This window comes from Larimichthys crocea, chromosome VI (genome assembly GCF_000972845.2).
Source record: "Larimichthys crocea isolate SSNF chromosome VI, L_crocea_2.0, whole genome shotgun sequence".
Classification (NCBI taxonomy): Eukaryota; Metazoa; Chordata; class Actinopteri; family Sciaenidae; genus Larimichthys; species Larimichthys crocea.
Genome location: NC_040016.1, coordinates 6985135 through 6995071, shown reverse-complemented (window position 1 = coordinate 6995071; position 9937 = coordinate 6985135). Strand labels below are relative to the sequence as shown.

The window sequence follows — 9937 nt, the reverse complement described above, 5'->3', positions numbered from 1 at the left end:
TGCCTCAGATCCATCATATGTGTGTGGACATGGCTTTCAATCAAAGATTTTTGGTTTCTGAATCGGAGGATGACAATGAAAATGAAGGTGGACTGACTCCAAAAGGCTGAAGTTTATCTCATTAGCCAAAATTATGATTTCCTTTGTATTTATTTTATAAAACAATGTCTTTGAGCCAGGACTGTAGTTAGAATTAAATCAGTGCTTTATGATGTCTTTCTCCCAAATCTGTAAATCTTGAACCTGATGCATCATTTTGTATGTCACAGTTATTAGGTCACGTTTCGTCACCGACCTTTCAGAGCCACTGTGATGCCATTGGGGCCTCGGGACAGCAGCGAGAGGGCTGTGTCTCTGGAGCTTCTCCTCTAGCACTCTCTTAATGTGGCCCATACTGTAACTATGATGGAGTCTGTAGACGGCCCAGACTGGAAGTGGGTCCACTTTGGCTATGTACACCTGGAAGAAGAAACAGAACAGAAAACAGAGATGTAAGTGTATGTGTTATAGGTTTTAGTAGTTGCAGACAGACAGTGCCCCTGGTGGCTTTCGAGCTAACTTCCAATACTTGTAAAAAGGTCATAGTACACGTTCTGTACATGGGAATTACAGCTCCTGCTCATGTGCTTTGGTTTTATTGGACACCCAACATACTACAAATTAGACCAGCAAGGCCTGGATGATCTGGTTAGATGACCTGCCAGCCTGTGGTATTAAATTAAAATACCTCTTTCACTACTTTTGTCCATAAAACCAGAAGTTCAACGTGACTCCGAAGGCTATTTCTGTGGCTATGGCTGTGGCTGAAATATTATATCCTAAATTTAATGTGGCAGCTGCATCACAAATGACAACATGCTTTATGCAAACTGAACATTCATTCTCGGCAGGTCACATTGAATGAAGTTGTCAGAAGAAGGCGACTCACCTTGAAAGCTTGGCTGACAGCTGAATCCAGCATGGGCCAGTCCCTTCTGCCATTCACCCTCACAGTGCCGACAAAGAAATCCTGCTGCTTAACCTCCTGTTGACACAGAGAGCAGCAAACAGGTGATACAAGGATAAATTATGTTTATTGGTCTGTATTAGGGCAGAAGAGAAACGGCATACTTACATCTTTGAAGACGTGCAAATCTGCAACCACACCACCACCCTAACACGGTGATCATCCGCTGTGTGGAAAGACTGAGAGAATCTGTGGAGTGGACATCTGTCGAGTGGTACGTTAAAAAAAGAAGACAGAAACAAAAAAAAAGAAGATCATGTAGCATGTGATACAAGTTAGAGAGCCATGCTTTTATATTTTATATGGGCATTTGACCTGCAAAATAAAGCAGAGGACAACATGTCAGAGACTGACTATACCTGAGCTGCCCTCACTCAGCCCCCTGCTGTAGCTTTTGGGCATGGGCATGGCTACTGACTGACGAGGTGATGAACTCCCCAGAGCAGTGAGACCTGAGGGCTGGGACACAGAGCTGGAGGGACCAGGAGATGGACAGGGGACAGAGTTCCTGTCTTCGTGGTCGTTCTCAGCCTTCAGGTTCTCCACTGTCCTCTACAGATAAATATGGCACAAAATAATACAATTTTCATAAATCGGTGAGATTCTTATACTAAGGTAAGATGGCAGGTTAGGCTTGGCAGATTACACCCACAACAGCATACATACATTAGACATCAACTGAAATAAATCAGATTGTAGATAGAAACGGTATGTATTCAAGCCAGACACCAATAAACCATGCATTTAATTAAAGATTTTTTAAAATATGCAAACTGTAAACTAACATTGTTCTCCTCCAAATATTTGCAGACATTGTTGAAGGATCATCGCTATCTAAATGACCTTTACCCACTCCAGGACTGAGAGATAAGTAGAAATAATGAAAAGCACATGTACCTGCATGTTGGTCATAGCGTCCTGCAGCTGCTCCAGGTGATGGGCAGAGCTTAGAGCCTCCAGGCGGATGTCTGTCAGTTTGCGCTCCTTCCCCCCAGCTCTGTACGCAGTTCTGATACAACTTTGTCATCTGCCACCTCGCCTCCTTCACAGGTCTGGAGATATTCAGAATAAATTACATTAGAGATCTGTGTAGTTAGCAATGAATATTTTTAGAGCACCAATAAATCAAAACTAGTATTTTCTTGAAAATAAATATTTATACATTAACTGTGCAAACAGTTATTATATTATTATTATTATTATTTATTATTATTATTATTATTATTATTTTATTATTATTATGCCGTATATTATTCAGAGTTCTGTAATCTACGACATATTCACATCAACATCAAATTTATTCATATAGTATAATGTAATTCAAAATATTTCATATATATATCAATATATATCACTATATATCAATATATATCATATATATAATATATATCATTATATCATTGCAGGGAGCGGTTTACCCTGATGATGATGCAGAGGTTGAGGATTTCATTGACGATGGGGGGTTGCCTACGTCATGGTGGACTTTGGGGGAGGAAGGTGCAGAGGATTCTGGGGTAGCAATTTCCTCAATGTCAGCATATGGCCCTGACGGCTTGGAGCCCTTTTTACTAAAGGCCTTGTTGAAAGAACTGCGTAACTGCACAGAGAAGAAATATGACACTGGTATAAATGATACATCTAAAAACTGCTCCTGAGTATAAAGCAGCTTGTATCAGATGAGCCTTGTTTTCCACGGCGAGTTGTCATCTACACTTTGTTCTTACAGCTGGCAGATATAAAATGTCCAAACCCTAACTTGGTGTCTACCGCAGTAATATTCATGTCTACAGAGTTATTTAATGACATGCACATTACCTCCGTTCATAAAACCATGATTCTGTAATGTAATTTCATAATTTAACACGATCAAAACATGGTACAAAATGATTCTTTGATGTAAGTTTAGAAAGATGTGTACGACAGAAAGTTTTCAAACAAGTGTGACTCATAAAGTGCATGCAGGACTGGAAAAGGGGTGGGGGTATGTGTTTTATTTACTGTAGCAACATCACTCACCTCAAAGACCTAAAATAAAAAGCAGGGCAGCATATGGGAGAGACCAGAGTCATACTTAATAACAGATTTGGAACAAGATAGGAGGAGAATCACACGCACACATGCAGGAGAACAAACTAGGACAGCGGCTGACTGACTTTCTTTTTTTTCTGATCAAATACATCCCAATAAATACTGATATTAGTCCACAGCTCACCTCCACACTGGGCCAATGCAAATGTATCATTTCATCAGACACATCATTTTTCAGCTTTGAATTTCTATCCCATCCTTTCTATCCCTTTTAATATTATTATATATGTTTCTGTCACACAAACCTTCATTCCACTGGACATATGGTCAGGAAAATCTTTTGAATCTTTAAATGTGATATTTCAGGGCTAATCAAGACAACCACCAAAGTTTGATGAATTACAAGCCCAGACTATGTAACGTGTACAATTCAGTGCCTAAGATTTGGTTTCTATCATCTTTCTTGAGTAATTTAAAGAAAACACCTGATTCATAAACCACACACACTCTCTCCTAGGACAGTATGTTGAGACTCCTGATGTTGTAAACATCCGTTTCTCTAATTAACTTAAAACTAATTTGTCATTGACTGACAAACTCATATGCTTGACAGAAATGTCTAATCAGTGTGTACTCACCCAACTCTTCTTCTTCTTCTTTTTGGCCTCCTGCTCTTTAAGACTACCCATACTAGAGTGGCTGGTGGTGCTGGTGAGGCTCGAGATGCTTTCTGAAGAGTTCTGACGATTAATCAGCAGTTCTAAATATCAGGAGAAAAGAGAGCACCTTAAATATGGGAAGAGACATTTTTGAAATCTTAATCTTTACATGTGCTTTGGATCATAATCATAACATATAATCCCATCATATTTTCTACCTTTAGGTGTGATGTCCGGATTACTGAGAGCTCCATGAATGATTTCTTGGGCCTCTGTATTTTTGACCTTCAGAATCTCGATGGTATCCTTCAGGTCAGTGAGCTCAGACTCCTAAAGAGGGAAAATATCGATATGCACATGTTAGTGTAGAGGCCGGTAACTGAACCAAGATTCTTCTGAACTGAGCATTGTGGAATGTCTATCCGCTTTCAAGAAGGATGGCACGTTATGTTGAGTGGCTGGTGACAACCTGGAAATCCTGTCATTCAAACCTCTGACCCACATCTCATTTCCAGAACATCTATGTCACTTGTTAACTTGACAGAAGCTAGACACTGATAGAATGTGAACCATGATCAACTAATAGTTTTTCATAACCATGTATTTGTCCAATATGTAGCTGACATAATATCTTTAACAAGATATTCACCTTTGCCTTGTAATGCCTTGTTTCTTTAAAGGTCATGGCCTTTTCTATTCACCTTTCCTTATACAAGTGACATTAATCGCCATCATGATATCATCAGGATACCTTTTGCTCCGAGGAGGTCGACAGGGTCTGGAGGCGTGCCGTCATCAACGCCAGACTCTGCTCAAATGCTGCTACCAGATTAGCCTTTAGAGGAGCACACAGAGGTAGACAGGGATAGAGAAGAGGTGGGGATTGAAACAGCAGACAGGTATGAGTCACTGGCTGCATTAAATCAATCTGCAGCCTCACACGCTCACACCACATCAAGCAAATGGCTTTCTCCGTCTGCTGGGAGAGGAGGGAGGGGATGGAGTAGTGGACAGCTGTGGATGATGTCAGAGATGAAAGAGGACGTTAGGCAATGGTGGTGAGAGAGGGCAGTGGTGGGGCACTGGAGGACAAATCTCATCAACCTCATGTAACATGTCTGATGTCACACATCATTTCTGGTGTGTTACGGTGTGTTTAGATATTAAATATCGTCTCAAATCTATCGCTGACACCATCACCATTAGGATTTAAAAAGTTCTGGCAATGGTGAGTCCTCTTTTATGGCTTCATTTCTGTTAGGTTTAGTTATTTCTTTTGGTTTGGTAGTTTATGGAGATCACACAGGTCTGACAGCCCATTGTGTTGCTGTTCTGAAGGTGTGTTCTTCCTTTTTGTTACATTTGCCCAGCCTGTCATTCCTTCCTTAATTTCTTTTTGTTGCCTTGGTGCCTTGCTCAGGAAATTCTTTGGGGTCACATTTATTTAATAATAGAAAACTCTGCTGCTGTAAATTATGTTATTCACCTCCTATGAACAAGCCCGACAGAGTAGTAACAATTGTAACGACTCAATAAAATGCAGTCAGCCGTTCACCTTACATGAACAGCAAACCTCCAATAAGGTCACTAAAAGAGTGTTACATCACAAGAAAGTCCTTTTGTTTCTCTAGTCTATAAGCTGTATCCCAAATATTAGTACTGTATATGTGTGATATCTTATTTGCCTTCAAATCTAAGAAAGCTACCAGAAACATTCAGAAATTGCTGTTGAGATCATTTTGATAATTGTTTAATCGTGTACGGAATTAATCTAATGAGCATGAGTATCTCTGGACTGCTGGTCAGACAAAATAAGAATATATGAAAGCACCAATTCGGGCTCTAGGAAATTATGCTGACCATGTTCACTTTGTTCTGACAGTTTAAAAGCCAACTGATTAATTGAAAAAAAATAGTTGACAAATGAATAGATATATAAATAAATAACTAAATAATTAGTTTCAGTCATCGTCAATATGCTTCAAGCGACTATGGGTGATGAGATCCGCCGTGCCACACAGCAAGCCCAACAGAGATGTCAGATGACAGCAACTCATCAGCTTGATGTCCACTCAGAATCATGCAGAAGCGACAGAGAGCGCGCTCGAAGCAACGGTCCAACAAACCTGGCCTAGCTGCTACACCCAGCATCCAGAGGTGCGGGTCAGCGGGAGGCAGACAGGGGGCAGCAGTGAGTCCAGCCACCAATACAGCCAAGAACGTAAAAGAAAGGGACAGTAGCATTAGGCGTGGGATTGACTTCTTATACAGTAAAAACATATATACAAAGACGCACACACACATACACATAGAAAGGTTTCAGCAGTCACGTAGTGTGTTCAAAACATTCAGGTTAGTTGATAGTTTAGCAGAGGCAGTGGATAAAGTGCAATAGGAGACTGTAGTCCATACTGGTTGTCTATTATTAGATCAGGATCAGTGGTTTGGTGGATGTGGTGTTAAAGTAAAAGTTGAGCATGATTCAAAGAGGCAGCATCAACATACTGCAGAAGAAGAAGCAAGGGTGGAACATTCCTCAGCTGGTTCAAGCAAGTTTTGAATTAAGGTTAAACCGGTGTCAAGATTGCAGAGCTGAAGGATTACAGTGACAGTGGAAAGATGTGAGTGGCGGTGAGAGAACTGGAAACATAGTGGGTTAGCAGTTATGGTGCTGACCATGAACCACAGCTGGGGATCTTTTTTGCACGTTGTTCTTGCTTTGTTTCCTTTCGTCTCCCCACTGTTGGCTATCAAATAAAAGCATCAAATGCTCAAAAATATCATTTAAAAAATCCCTAAGTGCTGGGTACGCTGGTAAATCCTTGATATCATATGGCTAGCTATCCTTACCCCCTGCAAAGCAGACAGGCCAGAGTTATGCCTCGGCATCCAGAGTCCTTACTTTCTTAAGTGAGGATGGATTGACACCATATTTTCCCTACATCTCACCCTCACAGAAATGCAGGACAGATATTAGATACACCTGGTCATGAGGGTGTCTATATCTTGATTGGTTGTGGGATACAAACTCAAGGACTTGTAGGAGATGTAATTATACGTACATTGGCAGAAAGCTGCATGGTCAAGTCGGCAACCTTTTCCTGGGAGGACTCCAGCTCTCGCCTCAACTTGCGGATTTGCTGTGGACAAATTGAAAATTAAGCCCCTGGAGTATGGGCAATGTATTACAGTACCCCAGCCAAAGATAGACTGTTTATTCATACAAATTTTATGATATAAATATAGATAGAAGAAAATATGAAAGTTAATGCTCCACAACAGAAACCCAAATGTAAAGTAAATACACTCTGAACCAACAGAAGCTGTTTAATCAAGGGATGACGATAGATTTTGCCACTTTTTTTCATGCACTCATGGAATTTTATGAGGTCTGACAATGTCTTTATTAAATGTTAGCAGATGGTGCTAAAGAAAGAAGAATATTAGAGATAACACAAAATGAACTGGGTTATGAGCTCTGGGGGAAGAGATCCGGTGGTGGTCACAGACTTCACTGAGCACTGATAACACAATCTGATAAATGGACTGGTTTCAACAGGATATGACTGACAGATGATGCAGAGCAAAGACACAATGTGAGCTGAAGAGTCATGGCACATTGGCCTTACCTCTCCTTGTATCCTCTCCTCATTCTAAAGAAGGCATGGTGAAAACAAATAATAAACAACGATAAGGGAGAGCATTAACTTCAGGGGCAGTTATGAAAGCTACTTATCCACAGTAACAGGGACATGACTCAAGTTTTATTGAGCCAAAAATGGTGAAATACAAATATGAAACAGGAAGCGAATAGTTGTCAAATGACAGAATTTAATCTCAATAAGACGTTTGTAGGCAACTAGGGCTTTATTATAATGCATATCAGGTTCTCCTGCATGTCAAAAAAGTCCATGAATCATTATGATTAAGGCACTTTGTCTGTTTTGGCTCTAATAGGGAAAATGACTTTGTGCTTTCTGAATGATCACTCCTTTTTCTGAAAGTTAGGACAATGTGTCTATGAAGTCACAAATCATTAAACTTCAGCTTAAGTACATATTATGACTGCGTGCACTCACCGAGGAATAGTTGGATGAAGCGTTGGATGCCAAAGACAGTACAGAGCCGTGCACTGAAACAGGAAAGGTAGAGATCTGACTTAATATTAAGTTTTAATTAAGGCAATTTTAAAATATTTCTAGGCTAATCAGGTATTTAAAACTATCTACTATTACTGACATCCCTTAAGACAATATAACATCTCACTTTCACTCTGACTATAATTAAAATAGCTGCTTAATTTTTATTTTTAATTTGTTTGTGACACACCTTTTGCATAGAAATACATTAAGAATGAGTCTAAGGCTGAAATGTGTATTAAAAGGCCACTTATCTGAGAGTGAAAGTGAGTTCCAATTACTGGTGGAGGATCTCTCAGTTTACATTGGATCACAGTTTGCCTTTATGTCCTTATATAACTACTAATCTAAAATGGAGGCCCACTTGTCTTAATGTTTCATGAAAACAAATGTCCTGACATTTTGCCCAACAGATTGCGTGCTGTACGAGCAGGCAGCTTTGTTTAATTTGAGGGTGTGTTGAGCAGCTCCCCTGCAGAGAGGCCAGCTGAGCAGGCTCACCATCTTCTCCTGGTTCACGGAAAGACCCACACCGCATCATACTTTTTGGCCGATCAGCCAGGGACATACTGCTGCCCAGGGGGGAGGATCCATAGAGATCACAGGCTGATTCACTCGGAGGGCCAATGCTGTTTGAGCGCGATATCCTCGGGGTGCCACTAGAAATTGGGGCAACTATCATGAAATAGAGAGGTTAGGGAAGACAGTGAGTGGCACGGATAAAACTGTAGGATGCAGTGTTGCAGAGAAACACACCCACACACACATACAGTACACCTTGGTATAGCACCCCTATTCTGATGACTCAGTGAAAGGCAACACTACGGTTCCACAACAGTCAAAGGTATAAATATAGCCTGGGTTGACCCCCTATTGCCTCCATCTTCAGCATATTTCAGACTTAGACGACTTAAACTTAAAGTCTAAACGTGTATAGATATGAAATAGTAAAACATAAAACAGTCAAATATGATACCACACTATAATAATAATAACATACATACACACATAATTCAGACGTGACTGAATCTATAATTGACAACTTGTGACAACACTTCTTAATTGTAAAAGCTAAGCAGGGCTTTCTTCTCAGTGTGAACTTAATACCGCTGTCCACAATAATAAACAACGATAAAATGCATGGCTTATCAAAGATCTTAAGCCTCATTACTTTCAAAGCTCAAACTGTGAGCGTTTTTAGAACTTGGCAGCCAAATGGAGCAAGCAGACTCACCCACGTTGGTGAGAGGAGCCTTGCTGGAGGAGGGGTAGAGAGGGCGGGTGGGTGAAGGCAGCTGAGGGGGGCTATCGCTCTCTGTCATACTGACTATGGTGTGGGAGTGGCGCCTGCCTGGTTTGCTTCCTTCACTCTCTGACAGGCTTGAGCCATAGCGTCTGAGAAAAAAGAGAGGCGGTTTTAAACTTCAAACAGGGAAGACACATCACAGCGTGAGATTTAAAATGGATGCTTGGACAGTAATTGTTTATACGTACTCTAAGCCTTTCTTTGGCAAAGTGTTTCTGTCTGTTTGCAAGCTGCAAAGAAGAGAATTAAAACATTATTAAAGGACAGTAACAGTCATTTTGGATAAATCCTAAGACCTGCCTAACACCCGAGGTATCTCATGGGTTTATCTTTTAATCCTTTTTGTACATGTAGCCCATATGGCACACTTTCATACACACAGCATGGTATTGCCTAAAAATACAGTCCTTTGGCAGGAAATAATTTATCTCCACCTTGACAAACAGAAATCTTCTGCTGGATCCAACCCTTCATCTTCTAAATGACACATCAGAGTTTCCACTCAAGGAAAAAACACATAAAATATGGTTACTGGTGTGTCTGCTGCCAAGAAACTCATTGCCAAATGTTGGATGTCTTCAAACTAAAACAGTTATTGTGAATTATGTTTCACACACTATCACCTGCCATGATAAATGCTGCTTTCACCAATACTGGTTCATGGGAAGATGGAAAAGTGGCCAGTTTAGTTTTATTCAAGTAAGTGTGAATAACATATGTGCTCTTTTCTTTTACATCCCATGCAGGGGAGGGGGAATTAGGAGTCTTATTTTATTTCTTGTGTTGTTGACAGAGGTTG

At 40.4% G+C, this 9937-nt stretch overlaps 1 protein-coding gene across 11 annotated transcripts in view; it reads right to left on the bottom strand.

The window, feature by feature from the left end:
• The window catches only part of nav1b (neuron navigator 1b), a 67250-nt gene that overhangs the window by 6058 nt on the left and 51255 nt on the right, over positions 1 to 9937 (bottom strand). For 4 of the 11 annotated variants that reach the window (XM_027279081.1, XM_027279082.1, XM_027279089.1 and 1 more), the window contains 12 exons: positions 9327 to 9368; positions 9067 to 9227; positions 8334 to 8507; positions 7773 to 7825; positions 7323 to 7346; positions 6756 to 6833; positions 5820 to 5831; positions 4445 to 4528; positions 3912 to 4023; positions 3673 to 3794; positions 3023 to 3031; positions 2425 to 2603 (listed from right to left, as the gene is read on the bottom strand). In XM_027279081.1, coding sequence (XP_027134882.1) covers positions 2425 to 2603; positions 3023 to 3031; positions 3673 to 3794; positions 3912 to 4023; positions 4445 to 4528; positions 5820 to 5831; positions 6756 to 6833; positions 7323 to 7346; positions 7773 to 7825; positions 8334 to 8507; positions 9067 to 9227; positions 9327 to 9368 — 1050 coding nt within the window. The remainder of the gene's footprint in view (positions 1 to 2424; positions 2604 to 3022; positions 3032 to 3672; positions 3795 to 3911; positions 4024 to 4444; positions 4529 to 5819; positions 5832 to 6755; positions 6834 to 7322; positions 7347 to 7772; positions 7826 to 8333; positions 8508 to 9066; positions 9228 to 9326; positions 9369 to 9937) is intronic. The other 7 variants (XM_027279085.1, XM_027279090.1, XM_027279083.1 and 4 more) reach the window with 6 other exon arrangements.